The 18722-nt window shown below is 34.0% G+C and overlaps 1 protein-coding gene across 1 annotated transcript in view; it reads left to right on the forward strand.

The window, feature by feature from the left end:
• The window catches only part of LOC105626977 (acetylcholine receptor subunit alpha-like), a 286825-nt gene that overhangs the window by 177656 nt on the left and 90447 nt on the right, over positions 1 to 18722 (forward strand). Inside the window, exon 5 of the mRNA XM_012208264.1 lies at positions 296 to 476. Coding sequence (XP_012063654.1) covers positions 296 to 476 — 181 coding nt within the window. The remainder of the gene's footprint in view (positions 1 to 295; positions 477 to 18722) is intronic.

Below are 18722 nucleotides of genomic sequence, written 5' to 3' on the forward strand. Positions count from 1 at the left end.
TACGTTACGTTAAGTAACGTTAATTAAGTTTAAGTTTAAGTTAAGTAAGTAACGTTACGTACTAACTAATAACTAACGTAACTACGTATACACTACACACACACACACACACACACACACACACACACACACACACACACACACACACACACACACACACACACACACACACACACACACACAGAAATAAATTAAAAAAAAGAAAAAATAAAAAAGACGGCTTGGTATCGAATCGGAAGTACAAAGTAAGCTCAACCGCCGCAGCGCCCAGAACCACTAATGTGCTCGCTCGCAGCGCGGACGGCAACTTCGAGGTGACCTTGGCCACGAAGGCCACAATCTACAGTCAAGGATTGGTCGAGTGGAAGCCGCCGGCCATATATAAGTCATCCTGCGAGATCGACGTGGAATACTTCCCATTCGACGAGCAGACCTGTGTCCTCAAGTTCGGTTCGTGGACCTATGACGGCTTTAAGGTAAATTCGCATGGTAGCCGTTAAGTCGTGCCCCTTCTTCCCTTCAACTCCCTCGAGTCCTCGAACAATTAATTGAGTTACCAATTAGTCCGCCGAACGTCCGAGACGCGGATCCGACACGGCTCCGTACGGGATGCGTCTCCGGGACGGCGATCAAATAGATCCTAAGCATAGAGTAGATCATAGACGATTGGCTCGTCGCGTTGGTCTCCAACAATCGAGAGAGAGAACACGAGTTCCCCAGAAATCATCCCCGAAGTCGGATGCTGCCATATAGCTCGAGATAACACGATCATATTTATTACGAGGCAATGAATCAAACATGACAATATTCAATCGAATATTCTTCCAGAACGGTAAAACAATTAATATTATTTTTTTATTAAAATCCTATTTCTAAAGAAAAAAACATTTAATCGCGTGATTTTTGTTTTTATCAAAAGCAAAGTCAATAGTCGTTAGCAACTTCTTTCTCGAGTGAGGTTGAAACACGAATCCATGTTATTTCCGAAGTTATCGATCTCGCGAGTCAGTCGGATATATCAGATTTCCGTTTCAGTCTCTTCTGGACAATTGGAAACGTTTCGCAAAGTAGTGAATAGTGAAAGTATCATGATAACGGTATAAACGTGAATAAGATTCATTTTGTCGATACATGGAAGTCGATATCGAGAAAGACTGAAGAATAGCGAGGGAACGAAGAAAAGAGGAAAAAAAGATAGGATGGCAGCATCCAGAGACCTTCTCTCCGTGCCAATCGTGATCACGCTCGGCTCGTTTCTTCGGTGATTCCAGCGCCGATGGGAACTACGAGGTGACGCTGATGACCAAGGCCACGGTCTACCATTCGGGATTGGTCGTGTGGCAACCGCCGGCCGTATATAAATCTTCCTGCTCCATCGACGTTGAGTTCTTTCCGTACGACGTACAGACCTGTGTTTTGAAGTTAGGCTCCTGGACCTATGACGGCTTTAAGGTGCCGCATTACCACAACGCAACGAGCACGAGAACTGCAGTCTTCAAGCATTTAGTCTCGAGAATACTTGCTCATCATCGGTCTATTCTAACGTTATCCTTTAGCTCGTTTTCCATTTTGTGTTCTCTTTGTCAAAGAATGCCTCCTTGACACCCGTAATCGTTCCTGCGATGCGCTAATCTTGGACGTCACGTGATATATTTATTACGTATATTTATATTCATCCGTCTACGCATGTATACAGGGTGCGCCGGATACTCTGCATTCCCTGTATGTATTTCTTTATCAATTTGGACTTGATCTTATTTTAGAAAAATTTGGACAATGATCTTTGTAATTATTCTTCAAATAAAAATTATTGGAATTGAAAGAAATTATTATTATCTGAATTATTGTTCGCGATAGTACTTGCTTTTATTAACAATTTAAACTTGATTAGTATTTTGAAATTGTCAGAGAGATCTACTTCAAATTGATCGAGAAATTCGTAAATATAGATAAAACAAGAATATGGGGCACCTGGGACACCCTATATATGTGTGCATATATTTGGATATTGTTACGTGGTGTGGACTGCAGTGTTATTTTATTGATCATCATTTCATCGCGTACGACGCGTGGTCGACTCATTTTCATATCGTTCTACATACGGTGTATTCGAGAAATCGACGGACTCGCGAGTCACCTAAACGCATCCGTCAGTTGCGGCTCGTGTTTGCTGTCTAGGCGAGGATCGACGAGCTTATCCGATGTCCACTATGTCAGACTGTAATGGAGTGCACGTACGGGCGATTCGAGAGATTTACTGTTACATGTCGGATGGGATCGCACCGTCAACGTTTGTTTAGCGATAGATCCTGTTGCACTGGATTTATTCCGTGATTAGAAAGACGTAGTAAATGAGAAAAGACTTCGACGCTCTTCATTTCTCTAATAATATATAATACAATATCTTACATGTCATTGTATTCCTTATATTTTGAAAAATAACAAATCGATACACGCAATTAATATAAATCGATTTCTGCAAAGATTACTTAAAATAAAATATAAAATAGAATATAAAAGAGAATATAAGAACATGTTGTATAGGTATAATCACTAGTATATTGTTCTGATTTTTGACAATACGTTTAATTTATTATTCGATTGCTTTTTATCTTAACAAATCTTTTCTTTGGTATCATAAAAATTTTATTTCGTAAATTTATAATAATTATGTAATATAATAATTTTCATATCTATTCGTGAATAATATATTAAATTTATTATAAAAATATATTATAATTATTGCAAAAAAAACGAAAAAGACATAATCTCTTCGATCCTCACTTCGACAAAGAAAAAAAAATGATACGTTGAAGATCTAAAGGATATCTCGATCACGATACACACGCCGAAGGGAGCAAATATCCATTTCCGGTCAGTCGCGTTTCGTTTTTTGCCATTTACAATATTCAGCAGTCGAATTTGAAGAACACTAAAGCCACGATTACGAAACTGTTGTCGATACGCCGGTTGTGGATTCTAGCTATTTGTTTTTCTAGCTTTTTTCTTTACAAAACACAGAGCGTCACTACTCGACACACGTGGGAAAGGTATAAAATGTCGCGACAAAAATCGGCACATCATGACACATGAAACGAAAGACAGCCACACGTATCCTGTTATGCCAATACGAGGACATTGGGAAACACTCTGTTTCTTCTTGTGCGATAATTACAAGAATTGTCATCTCACAACGTCTACATTCGTCCACTTATCGCCAAATGTTTTAATAAGAACAAAACAGAAAGAAAATTACACAGTTTCTTGTGTAAGTAGGAAACAATAAATCATCAAAAATAATTAGTGCAAATCTTAATTTATTTTTTAACAAATTTTCCTTAAATTATGCATTGTTACATTTACTCCAATAAATTTATTATTCTAGGACGTTGATCGTTTCCTGTTTATTCAAGAGAAACACAATTTATTTATTTTAAAATTTATTTTCGCGCGAATAACATTCTATTGCTTACAACTTTATTGTCTAATAATAACTGTGTACACAAAATTCCATTTTACAATATTTCCAAGACAATATAAAAGGACATTTTTGCGAAGAATTATAATTGAAGTGTACATAGGGGAAGAAGGCGGGGGGGGGGGGCGAAATGATCAAGAAAAGTTTATAATTTATTCTGAAACAAAATAGATTGAATATACAGATTCTTCCAATAACCAGTATTTAATTTGATATCTATTAAATAAGTATTCAAACGGCGATCTGTTATTTTATCAATCGTATCACATGAACTCGATTGCTAATTTGACTAGCTGATCCGGGTTGAGCGCGCAATTAAACGCGTCGACAACGCAATTTACTTGTCTAGACTGAGCCCGCGGGAAAAGTAGGACGATCGAGACACGATCGATACGGTAAAGAGTCACCAACCGCGCGCTACAGAGTTTTTTGAATTTTTCCTTCGTGATTAAAATATTTGTGTCCGCCGCGAAATACTAACTGGATGTAAAGTGTCTCTCTTTCTTAAGAGCAATTTACTGCATTCTACTATATTATATTAAAAGTCATTTAGTAGCAGAATAAATACAGTATAAATTTCTAAAGCGAAGACGCTTTTGTAGCTTTTTAAAAAGACTCTAAAGCATTATGCACGAGCTTTTGAATTGATATCAAGAAAATCTTTATTATTTCTCGTTTCAAATAGCAATTTCAATTAATGCACTTTTTAATGTTTAAATACAATAGGTTTTAAACTATTATGTAAGGCATTGTTTTTAGTTACACTATGATGCATGATTAATTAAAACATATACGCAAAAAATTCTATAATTTTACATTACATCGCACATTTGCAACTTTACCATGCACTTACAAGATAAGGCTTACAAATCTATATAATGATATATCAATTATAATGATAATAACATTATTAATATCGCTCCAAACAATTTACGCGCTCGGATATAATATAATCTTGACGTATGTTTATTTAATGCGTGCGTGTCCTCTTTAATTCACTGTTCATTCGTAAGTTTCGCACATTCTCATGGCTACATCGTTAAAACTTTCCGTTGCAGAATTTTCACGCTTTTTGCAGCGATGAATCGCTCGTTAGTCCCGCCAATCGGATTATACGAGGCTCGCGCTAACTGAAGCGCTATATTCCAGACAAATCGTTGTATTGTATCTCACAGACCGATAAAATGATACAACAGACATATATCCTTTCGATAACGAAGCTGACTCCATTCCAATTTGCAATCTTTATAATTAGAATTTTTTCAAGGCGACCAAACACTTTTTGACATTCAATTGATTATATAATTCGGGAACTATTCGCAACTTTTGTTCATGGAAAATCAATTCGACAAATTGCGTAATGGTGAAAAAAAAATATGCAAAAAATACTTGCGGACGTGCACAGTGCGCAGTATTTCATTCACGCTCGTTTATCGGACAATTCCAGTCGTGCATTGCGAGATAATACGACTTTTCGCGTATCGCCTCTCCGTATTCTTCCTACCAGCATGCTTTATTGCTACGATAAAGAATGGATCAATATTCTAGTGCATGTACGCGGCTTCTATGAGCTCATTCCCGCGCCAATCGAATCGACTTCGTCTCTTCTGGTGTCACCAGATGATACATAAAATAAAGTTCAAAAGAGATCGGGTGGCGGCTGACAGATCTAACGTTCTAAATTCGCGAGTGATTTGCTTCCGCTCTCAGCGTTGTGACCCTCGTGAATTGATTCCAGTTACTACCATTTTCTTATCATAAGGGACTGCGCATAATCAAAGGAATAGGGAATTGGGAATAGAGAATAAAAATTTCTATCATGTACTATGAAATACCGAGATAGGTTGAAACCTTTATTCTCTGTTCCCTATTTTCTTTGATTGTACGCAGTCTCTAACTCTTTAAAATGTAAAGAATATAAAAAAAGATCGATTTTTGCTAAAAAAAAATGTAAGTAAAAGAAAAAGCGTTTTTTGTAGATTTTGACCTTCTATTATAAATAATATATAATAGTCATTAAAAAATTTGTGACATTTGGGAAATACCTGGAAAATTACGCAAGAATATTAAAATTTAAATAAATGCCCCATGTTTGAAACCGTGCCCTCGTGTTCAATATTTGATGTATTTCCCAAACGTTACAAACTTTTTAATAATTTTATTGTACTCATGATATCAAAATCTACATACAAAAGAGAATTACACAAATCTTTCAATTACATATTTAAATAAAGAAAATCAGAAATTCCTTTTTTAATATTCTCCTTGTTAATGTTTAGAGTAACATTTGTTCAAAACGCGACCGTTGCCGACGTTTTATTCAATACATAGGGAACCCAATTATATGGTAATTATATAGTGGCGCACAAAATCAAACAATTTGCACATTGCATAAATAAAATAGTTGCACGGGGTCAGTGCACTCCCTCGTCCGCGTGACCCATCAACGAATAATTTGGCTGTTCATTCCATAATGATGCCATTAATAGTCCCTCGCGCCGCGATATCAGTATACTCGATAATAATTAGAATATATGAAATATCTCGAATAGAAATTCTAGTATATCATAAATTTGAAGCGTGAAAATATCGCGTGATATATAATGTATTTTATTTTATTTTATAAAAAAATACAAACGTTATAAATTATATAATTAACACATTCCGTGAATCACTGGTTGTATAATTTGTTATACTGATAATAATTACTTGACTATTTTGATTAATCCGCGTAGGCCGATTTCGCGTGTTCATAATAAAAAAATACACACACACACACACACACACACACACACACACACACACACACACACACCACGCGCGCACACACACACCACGCGCGCACACACACACCACGCACACACACACACACCACGCACACACACACACACACACACACACACACTACACACACACACACACACACACACACACACACACACACACACACACACACACACACACACACACACACACACACATATATATATATCTGGATGAACCGCGCGTTACGCTCGATCGATCAAATATCGCGACCGAACAGTGGTCCCGATATTTATCCCGCTCTACTACAACGTCGATTGTCCGTGGAAATTCCGCAGCTCTGTGCGAGTTATTGCTGGGTCAGTCATCCGAGACGGACACACGCGAGTTTCGAAACGAACAGACGATAATAATTCAATTTCCTGAATTCCTACGAAGTCCCTATTCCCGCGTTCAGCTGCTGCTCGCTTCTCTTCCTTTTCAATCGAAGTAGCAGATCGTTTGGATCAGAAATATAGACAGTTCTGTACGAGACAACAGAGCAATTTTATAGCTATGCGATTGGTATATCGTTGTAAAGGAAAAAGCGTACTTGTTGAAGATATTGAAATTATTCCGGTGAAATAAATTTTATGTATTATATAAACGCGCGAGATTATTTCATTATTTTTGTAACAATCCGATGGAAAAATTTGATTAAACTGATTGATATCATATTAAGCATGTGAAAAGTCAGATTATTGATATAAGCAAATTGATATAACAGCATAGTAATATTGGCAAAGGCGAATTATTATCTTGATCATCAAGCTGTTCAGCCTGAGTTACCATATTGTTCGCAGGATTTATGCTTGAAGTTTCATCGGTCAAGACTAAATCTGTGTGCGATGACCTTTAGTGTGCACCGGTGTGCACAACGCAGTCAAGCAGTTGAATTCGCAATAAATCTTATCGAACTCGGAAGCAAGCTTCATAGAGAGTGCGAAAAAAATTATGAAAGAGATTTCTATGACTTGACTTTACTAGCACATAAGTTATATTTTCAAGAACTTACGATTACGAAAGTATAATTACACGTTTAGTAAAGAAGAAGAATATAAAAGCATTTTCGTTAATCAATTTATTGGTACATCTATCAGCTATCTACTACATATCATAAAAAACAAAAGAAAAAAGAAAGAGGAGCGCTTGTAAAGAATATGAAGAAATTAAATGATATCCAATGGGATCAAAACTGTCTGATTCGTTAAATCTTATTTAACGCGCCTGTCGCAACTTCGTAATCAACGGTCTGTGATAACGTGCAGTGTCTCGCATCGAAAAATTATATTTCTAGTTACACAATGCGTCTATGATAATAGCACACAATATCGGGATGACCGATGATCAAATTGATAAGTGAAGCAGTTATACGCTTCGTTCGCGTCACAAATTAAGACCTTTCACAATAATTCCTTTTCCAATACGCGACACCATCACTCGCCTCGAATTCGGTTATATCTGGAAACTCGATATGTAATGAAATAAAATAAAAAATATTTTGATGTAACGCATATCCTTCACATATTTCCTTAACGAAATTATAGTTGATTTTCTTAAAACGCGCTGATAATAATTATTTCCATTAAACACATCGTGTTAAATAAATAGGATATTTTTTATAATTGCAACTTACAATATTTATTAAAGAATACAGAAATTTTTTTATAGAATAAACGGTGGCTATTCAATACACAGAGCCTGTTCGTGAAAAAGCGATGTTTTCCTGAAACACATGTATAGCAAAAATGTTATTTATGCATATTCATAGAGATATCTATGCATATTTATTGTTCTCTTTTTGTTTTTTTTGTTTATAGATATGATTTTTTGTTTGTAGATATATTCACATTCAGTATATTGATTGGGCAGATTTTTTATTTTTTAGCATCTATAAATTCAAATCCAATTGCTGACAAAAATAAAACTTTTTGAATTTTTTGTACATTATTAAATTAATATATGTATATGTGAATTCACTGTAAATCTACTAAAAAATTACATAAAATATTGACATTTTTGTGTGTCTGCAAAAACAACTACACAGATGAGAACTAGAAAAGTGAAATTCTACCATTATGTCTGTCCCTATTAATACGCCTTTGTATTTAAATATTTTGAGCAAGCTATAAAAGAAAATAACACAATAAAGATATTTTTTTATTAAATTAAATTATTAATTTAATAGAAATTAATGTATTATTAATTAATATTATTAATTTAATAGAAATTAATATTATATCAAAGATAATATTTTATTTTTCAACTCTAATTAAAGTATAGTATAATATTGTAAATTTAGATGTAAATTTAGATCGAAAGATGCATATCAAATATTTTATAGAGGAATTTATGTAAGTGCAGTAATATATTCGCAAAATTTTAAACTTGTCTCTATTAGTGTGGTCTATATTAAAATTAAGAGCGTTGTATTATGAGTGTACATTGAAATAGTAAGTATAATAAAAATAATGATGTATATAATATTAATTGAAACAATTAACTTGCATCTATCATCTGTTTTAGTAACTATTATGTTAAAATGAATCAAATAGAAATAGACTCACAAATAGGGAATATATTAATAAGGCCATCATCTATTGAAAGGGCATTCTAATATAGGAACAAAAATTTTCTTTTTTGTTAAAAACATTATAAAATATTAACGTTTTTTTAGATTAAAAAAATACTATAAGAAAAATAATACTATAAGAAAAATATATATTGAAAAATCAATATTGATTCTGACAAGCAGCTAAATTTAAAGTTACAATATTTAATAATTAATTCATTAATAAGCACGTTGGCTTAAAGACGCACTAATAGGAACAGCTACCTATAGTATGTTGGAGGCATCATTCTTTATATTCTTCAATAACGTTTAAAACGTTTTTAAGTATATAAACCATTTAAAAATTAACAACTCTCCGATCAATGCCGTAACTGCAATTTATATGTAAAATGTTTATATGCAGTATATTTTTATTAAGTATATTTTTATTAAGTATTAAGATTGAAAAATGGCGACGTTCCACGGATTCTTTCGTATGACTTTTATGAATGCTTTCATAACTTTATTTAAACTCGAAATAAAACAGCAATAGCGATTGCCCACGCTAACTTGTGTCATGAAAAGACTTCCTGTCCGAAAGGTCCTTTCCACAAGAGCATGCGGCTGCAACGCAAGATATTCATCGGGAATTCCGGTCATATATGAGCGCGGAAAGGGCGCATCCCCTTTAAAAAGTCCTTAGGGGAAAGTATAAATGCTTTCGCGGCTTTAACAGCAGCGAGTCGTTGACTTGTTGAGTGATTCATGTCAACGTGATTGGGTCAGAGCATAGTCCGATATTTGCCGGAACAATCGATGCGCCACCAATCGATGCGAAACGATGGGACGGGACTGAACCGAACGCGACACGCCGTCGACTACCATCGACCTATGAATACATATATGCCATCAGGATCATGATATGTCGATCGCACACCTAACGTGAAATCTTGTCACTTGGCATTAGAATGTACAGCCAAGCTATGCCACGCGCACACCTTCGTCATGACACTCACTGTGACAATGATGTATAGGATAGCGATAGAATCCAATATCTCTATGGAAATCAACTGGCTTTTCACGAAAAGTCTTTTTAATTCGATTCGATTCTAGCGTTAAATTATTCTCTTCAAAAGATTGTTATTTTTATAGGACATATCGGATTAATTCACATGAATTTATGTTCGGTCATTACGTTTCTTGAAATCGCATTACGTTTCTTGAAATCGATTTTTTAACAGAAAAAAATAAGTGTTACTATCACGATCAAATCGTGACGTTGAAAAAACATGCATTATTATTTAAACGATGTATGTGAGCTCTCTCTGGAATCTATTTATCTTTTTTTAAATTTCCATAATTTATAATTGATTTATACTAAGTATGAAAATTATATAACATGAAATTTAAACTTTTATTTTATAATTAGAATAATAACTTGTTGACACTGTTATATTAATAACTAAAAACATTGTGAGAATTTTGCAACAATTACAGCCACAGGAAAAGCTCGCATAGAATGTTCTTTTTTTCCTTACACTTTCCTAAAATACCTTTGAAAAAAACTTTTCCGTGTCTTTCTTTCTTTCGTAATATTCACATTTTCGGAATTACGAGATTTCATAATTGGGATTTACACCTTTGGATCTAAAGGAGCATAAAAAAAAACTATCGTGTAATGTTATCGAAAAGAAATGTTTAGAGTAACAGTAAATAAACAAACGTAATGAATGTCGTTGCAAATGATTTTAAGGAAACAATTGTATTAACATTATTATATTTAATCAAAGATAAATATCGATGTGCGATTCCCTTAATGTTAATCATATAACATATAACTTTTATTAATAGAAATTCATGAGTAACTTAAATTTAATCAATGAATTTGTTCCGAAAATATAATGAAGCTCATGTCCATCATTATGTCAATTTACGATCTATCTAAAAACAAATCGGAGTATCCAATTGAGTGCATCAGTTCGAATTGCGATAATCGATAACGTGTCCAATGCAATTCCTGTTATTATTGACGCTCGTAAATCAGATTATTTTCAGTCGCACTAATCTAAGGAGAAAAGAATCAAGGATAGGAAGGAGAGAGTTCTTATATTATTGCGATCCGCCTCAGGCATTTCTGTCTTTTTTTATCGAGGAATCGAAACTAATGCGAATGTTATCATTTATCGTACCTATCTATTGAACGGCTATAAAAAGAAATCGAATAAGAAATGACCGTAAGAAATGGCTGCATGGACTTTACATCCTCTTATGTCCATTTTTATCAATATAGATTAAATTTCATTTCAAGTTAATTTACCCTCTATCTTTTTCTAATTTTTAGAAGAAGATAAAGAGTAAATTAAACCAAGATTAAAGTTAATCTACACTGGTAGAAAAGGGCCTTAAACGGAACACATTTTAACCTGATTGTATTTTAAGCCCATTCTATAATTGCGTAAACATAATTGTAAATAATTGTAATTGTAAGAATTGATCACAGTCGAATTCTTCTTAAGCTCATATTCTACAATTGCGTAAGCGTAGTTATAAGTGGTTGTAGTTGTAAGAATTGACTAATGATGATCGAATATTTGACCATGATTGGTTAATTCTTACAACTACACACAACTATTCTTACGCAATTATAGAATAAGCTTTATATGGGTTAATTCTTACAATCACTTACGTACAATTACGCTCAATCAATTGTAATAATGAATGAGTATAAGCTATATAAGCCGTAAGAAATTGATCAATTACAATCGAATACGAATAATTAATTGTGATTCATTCATTTCTTCTTTCTGGCTTAAGGCTTAAAACATTTATTGTAGATCCAGACTTATGAATGACGTGAACAAATAAATGAAGAAATTAAATCGATATGTATACATATATGTCGATTCGATCTTTATATATCGAAAGTGGCGATTGACGTTATTCCTTTTCGAATAATGCACACGAATTTTATACCTTTTCCATGGGGGTTCGACTTTCCATAGTGGCGTTGGCGCCTTTTGTACGCCTTTTGCGTTTTCGCTTTTATCACACACTTACACGTACACAGACGCGATATACATTCATATATATAGATACATATATACACGGGTATACTTTACTGTGCCGAAAATGCATTTTCCGCGGTGCTCTCGATGCAATCAGAAGTGGCTTAGCTTTATGTAAGCGAGCATAAATGCGTATGTATGGCGCATATCATTTTTACTTCCTAATAAGTTTGATTACGTCATGTGTTGTCATTATCTTTCTTATTCTTTTAAAAAGAATATATTTACATAAAGATATTGCTAACACGAACACAAGGTGATTTGAAATTAAGCCGTCGAGATTTACAGTCGAGTTAAACAAATTTGGACTCGATCTTTAGCAAAAATATCGACATTTCATGTCAATATTTTTAATATGACAATTTTAATGAATTCTGAATTAATGAAGTATTTAATAAAGTGAAAAATTAAACAGACGTGAAAGAACTGATATTTCAATAAACTTTGATAAGATTAACTTCAAATTTATCAAAGAATGTGCGAGTCAAATGTAACAATATAATTTAAGACACCTTGTACGCATTTATATCCATCAACTTTATGCGTGAGAAAAAAAACCAAAGCATTTACTAAAAAAGCAGACTCTTTTACAAATACAGTTTAATATCATAGTCTTTCCAGTAAGTTTTGTTGTACAATAAATTTTGTGATCTTTCTCGTGGATGACTACGACGCGGCGAGATTAAAAGATTAAAAGAGAAGATCACGCCACGGTTGCAGCCAAGCGTTGTATTATACATGCAGTTCACACACTCACACGTACACGCACACGTTTCGCACGTATATATTCCGCAAAATACACGGAATTTCATATGGCATATACTCGGTATACACGTACAGGCTGTTCCGAAACTACCAGGCACCTTAAAGCCACACGTGTTTTTGTGTCATCCTCTAATAAAATTCCGATGTGGGTCAAACTGCAGAACACAATGGACATCCAAAATATTACTCGCGAAAGTCATGCATTTTAACGAAAATTCAAATGGAATGATCAAACTTCATTAGAAGTGAAAAGTTAGTTAGCGTCTACTAGAAGGTATCGCATTTTAGTGATGTTCGTATATTTCTTCCTTATAATATTAGATGTTCCACCACGTGAAAGTTTCGGACCATCCCGTAGAGAAGCAATTTACTTAACACGATCCATTTACTTAACACGATCCATTGACACTCTCCCAAACATAAATATGTATGTTTATATTATTGTTGAGTGTATGTAAGTGTGCGTTATGCGATAGTAAAAGCCAAGTACCGCAAGCTCGATGTGTTGTTGCGCGTAGGAAAGCGTTAATGTGCTTGCGCGCTAGGAAAGCTTTCTGTCTCTAGAAGGGCTGCAAGTGTGAATGTAACGCAACAAGAGGGGCAATAAACGTGTCGCTCGGGACACGGCAGGTGTGAAGAAAGCGTCTTTTACGTCATTCTCGTAGTGTATCGCGGCTTATTAGTTTAATAGCCCGGATTTATTACCGAGATTTAGAGGAGGGATCGGACTGCCAATTTCCATTTTGCCATCCAATGTTTAATTTACTGCCTGAACTTATCCGTATTACCATTACATCACAGTTGATGATAATTATTGAATGGCAAATGCACATGCGGGATAATGTTCATCGTTACATGTACATCATTATTACATCGGAATCGTTCCATTTTACCAACTGTCTAAAACTTTTAAAATGACTTACTATGAAGAGTAAATCTCACTCTTAAAAATAGAAAATTGAACTCTTAACCACTCTTTTTCAAGAGTAGCTCAATTTTTACTCTTTAGAATAATATTCCACTCCAAAAAATTTAGAGAATAATAAATATTAGTCTTTTTTAGTCTATTTTTAGTCTTTCAAAGCCTACAAAATTAGGTTTTTCTGATCATCTTATCTTATTTTTAATTAAAAATATAACTTCAAATGCAAAAAATATTTACTCGGAGTAAAAAGATTCTAAATTGATATTCCTTGTATGTCTGCTAAAAAACTTGCACGGGATACTGGTTAAAAGATATCACGTCCGCACGGTTTAGGAAAATATGAGAGAAAACAGTATTAAAATTCAGAAACAAGTAGGTAAGTATACCAGAGAGTATCAATTTGTGCTTCAACGATCGTTAGAGAAAAACATTTGAGTCAGTAAAGAGGCTATACTGTTTTCTGTCGCCCCAAAGGATTTTACGGGTAGATAGTCACGATCAAAGGGACAGAATTCCATAAAAGTTGCTGTGTAGTTACTCATACCGAATTTGAGAGCCAAAGTAATATGTTATTCACACAGTCGTTCTTCCATCCAGTTTTACGAAAACTCGGTTTGTCCCTTAGGATATGTCTCTTCAATTTTTAAGCTACTCTCTCGAGTGGATGTGATAATATCATGAAATTATTAAAAGTATCGAAAATTCAACAGAACAACGTAGCAATGTAGCAATATTTAATATTACCTGATCATAAAAATTATTTTTATTAATTTTCATATAATAAATGATACGTAAAAAATTATTAAAAAATTCACTTATTATTAGAGATATTTTAATAAAATCTTTTAAATCAGATATTATTTTTTTTATAGTTATTTATTATTAATACAGAAAAGATAAAAACATCAAAGTGAAACATTTATAACTCAGACAAATAAAACAGAACCAAGAAACATTCCGATAATCGTGCACTTTATGCTAACGTGCCGTGCGCACTGGAAACACAGTGACGTGTCAACGAGTCGAATTCGGTGGGGTGTGAAAAATTGCAAGAGTTTTACTGCTCTACTTCTACTTCCATATCCGCTGGTCTCCAGTTTTTCCCACCCTGAATTGGGAACTGATCGTGATCTTTCTTTTCCTCGCGGAAAATAGGTTGCGGTTTCGCATCGTTCTCGGAACTCGGTTAAACGAGCATTGTGCATTTCACCTCGCGTCATGATTTATGCACGCTCAGTGTTTCCGGTGTGTGTGTTCTTCGTATAAAGGTATTGTAAACCTGACTTGGATACTTTGGAGCAATCATAGCGAGATTTATCTTTGTTAAAACATCACTTCCACTTGAAATAATGTCGACCTCGGGAACGTCTTCTACCGATCCGCTTTTACGTGCCCTTTTCTACTTTACATTCGAGTTGCAACGGTTAAAACGAGATTTTATTGCAAATGCCTGTGTACATTTCGCACTAAAGTGGTACTGTTGCTTGTTTAATGTTAGCTAAGCAGCCATGCGTCCGCGTCTGGAACGACTACTTTGTGTGTTTCACAGCTATCGTCTGTAAAACAATGATTGGACGTTTTAGACGCGTAGTTAGAGCACAATCATGTGCTCTAAATAATGAAAAATCGTAGTTTATTTTTTCGGAAATTAGATACGTTTAGAAATTTCCTTTAAATTTTGGAAAAATTTGTTTTTTAAGATTCTATAGATCAGCCAAAAGTTTGTTATGATAATTCTCTCATAGTGCTATAACATTTCAATAATATTAGGTGTACAACGTTGCCAACTTTGCTTCCGCCGTTTTTTTTCCGAAATTCGAGGCTTTATTGTAAAAAACTGATTATACATTTATGATTCAAAGTATTGTCCATCGCTGGCCACTTTCTCCCATCTTTCGGGTAGCGTACGAATCCCGCGTCGAAAAAACTGGTCATCTTTTGAGGCTATCCACGAATCGATCCAATTTTTTACTTCTTTATAAGACCGGAAATGCTGGTCAGCCAGGCCGTGTGCCATTGATCGAAACAAGTGATAGTCGGAGGGAGCAACGTCTGGAGAATACGACGAGTGGGGTAGGACTTCCCATTTCAATGTTTCCAAGTATGTCTTGACCACTTTCGCAACATGGGATCGAGCATTGTCATGCTGCAAAATCACTTTATCGTGTCTCTCGTTGTATTGCGGCCGTTTGTCTTGCTCGGCTCAAACGCATCAATTGCGTTCGATACCGATCGCCTGTGATTGTTTCAGTCGGTTTTAACAGTTCATAATACACTACGCCGAATTGATCCCACCAAATACAAAGCACGACCTTGGACGTCAAAATCACCGTTCTTGAAGCGTTGAAACCACTCACGACACGTTTTTTCACTTAAAGCGGCCTCACCATAAGTATTTGAGAGCATTCGATGAGCCTCAGCCGCAGATTTCTTCATATTGAAGCAAAAAATTAAAACCTCCCGCAAATGACGAGAATTTGGCTCGTAAACTGACATTTTCAATCGAGAATAACTTTATGATGCAGACACAAATCGACTAATGTTTCTATGGGGTTATGACAGATGCCCAAGTTTATTGTATGACGTCTATGATCTATTTATTTCGATCACCACTTACCGCTAAAGCCATCTATAGGAAAATGACGTAAGCAAAGTTGTACACCTAATATTAAAAAAAATATCGAATTAAACTGATCAAATGTACTTAAATTGAAAAATTATTGTTTTGTCCATTGACAAATATTATACATGTAATCTGACCAAACGCCAAGATCTTTAATCATTTTAACCCTGCTGGTTTATTTAAATTTAGGTCATCATATCGTTTGAGTCAACATGATTAAAAAACTATAAAAAAATTAAAATGTTAGAAAAAAGATTTTACATTAATAAACAAAGTTATCAATTATCAGAAAAAAAAGTTTTTAAATGTAACATTATTAAGAAAATAAATTACATTTTCAGAGTTAAATGGACTGTAATCAGCTGGACTAAGCTGATAAATTCGTAAATACGAAATAATTAATAATTTAACATCGAGTAATTCTGAGAAAACGCGGATTACTTGAATCTTACATAATAATTTTATTTTTTCTTGCATTGCATATACATTTCGCAAGTAAAAATGTGATTTTCTCGTTTTATTACATCTGAATCTCCAGAAAATGAAACTCGGAAACCACAATAGAGAAAAGTCATATTCGCTAAGTGAAAACAAGGTTTTGTTTTTCTTTGTTAAAATGGGAATGCAACAGATTGAATATTAACTTGAATATTAAATTGAATGGTAACGTGAGAATAATTTCGCGCGCGCTTTGGTTGAGAAACTTTCGAGCTAAGAAATCTGACTGGAAATCAGCTAACTCGTTAGCAAGTTCGCTGATGTTTACGAAAAAAGTTTCGTCTCATTGCTGGTAGAATAGTTCCATCTTCTCGAAAGAATTCTGTATGGTAGAACTCGTTTTCACAACGAATTAAGTAACTTTTTCGCTTTTCTTCAGAAACAACAAAGAAATGTATCTCTGATATCACACTATCCACATTAAAAAAAACAATTTTGTCGGAAATTTTCTTGGAAGAGAATACTCTTCGTGTATTCGCACAATTATCATTTATCAGTTTGTCCGAATCTTAAAACATTTTCTTTTTGCTACAATCTTCACGTTATTACTGTGTGCAAATAAGAATGAGCGAAATAACGAAATCATTCAGAAGCCGATCGCTTCAGTTGATATTCCAAAATAACAAGCATTTGTAACGTGTTGTCTGAAAAGAAAAAAAAATTGATATTGTGAGAGCTGCAATGGCGTTGTCTAACGAGATTATACATACATACATAACAAGAGCAGAGAGGGAGACAGCCGAGACAGGCTTGGCCCGTAAACTCGGTCTGTAAGCTCACTCCATACGAATTTCTCGCAATCTCAATTCTGCACGGTGCTCACCGGGTGCAGGTGCTTACGATCTAATCTGATTCGCACACGGGCCCCCGTTCAGGTCGCCGACCTAGCACAATTAGGCGAATTATAGAAACGTGCATCCGTCGAAGCTACGGCTTAGTGATTTTCAGATAAAACCACCTCCGATTCTCCACGGGCTACGTGCTCGAGGATGCGCCTGGTACACGTTATCTCCCTCAAGGACAGCGTTTAAGTATCGCTCTGGGAAAAATGCTGTAAAAAATCTATATAATAAACGGGAATTTTCTCAAAATAAGAGAAATTTATTAGAGCCGAATATTTCCCAAATATATGATTCAGTTTGCTTAATATTAAATTAAATATTAATATTAAATTATAAATAACAATGTATACGTATTAATTATATTTGTATCACAACGTCGGTGATGTTTTAGAATGGAGAATTTTTTATTCTGTCACAGATTATTATTATTCATAGAACTTTATTTGCATGAGATCAAAAAATCTCTAATTAGCGCATGCTCTTTTTTTTATATTAAACATTGTCTTCATTTGATTATCTCCAAAGAAAAAATTTATATATTTTCTTCGAAGCTATATTAATTAGGTTTTTTATCTGTATTTTATATAAAGCACGTCTGTAATTCAAGTAATTTTTTTTATAGAATTTAAATTAAATTTTATAGAATTTAAATAATTAACTGGAGAATAAATTAAACAAAATTAAATTACTTTTTAATTCTATACTTCTTCGAAAAATAGAACGACCTACTGAAATATTTAATTACTTCGATCAAGTTATGAAGAAACGTTATAATGTCTCATATCAATTATATATTTTATTGATAAAATACATCCTTCAGACGTTATATTTCCATTTCTTTGAAGAATAAGAATACTTTTCTGGGAATAAATCGTTATTCTTTTTAATTATAAGTCATTGTTATCGAAAAATGCAGATATTGAGGAAAATATAGACTTTTCCGATTATAATAATATTGACATATATAAATGTGACATATATAAATATGATTATGTATATATTCTTCTTTTCGAGTTATATCATTCAGGTATCATATCCTCGTCATCGCCATCTTCTTTGTAAAAATCCAAGAATCTTATTGCCATAATAAGTAATGCTTATTATGGCAATAATAATAATAATCTACACTGATTAGAAAATTCTTTCTACTTTTACGTAAAATTTGATTCAGAT

The sequence above is a fragment of the Atta cephalotes genome, assembly GCF_000143395.1.
Source record: "Atta cephalotes unplaced genomic scaffold scaffold00007, whole genome shotgun sequence".
Lineage (NCBI taxonomy): Eukaryota > Metazoa > Arthropoda > Insecta > Hymenoptera > Formicidae > Atta > Atta cephalotes.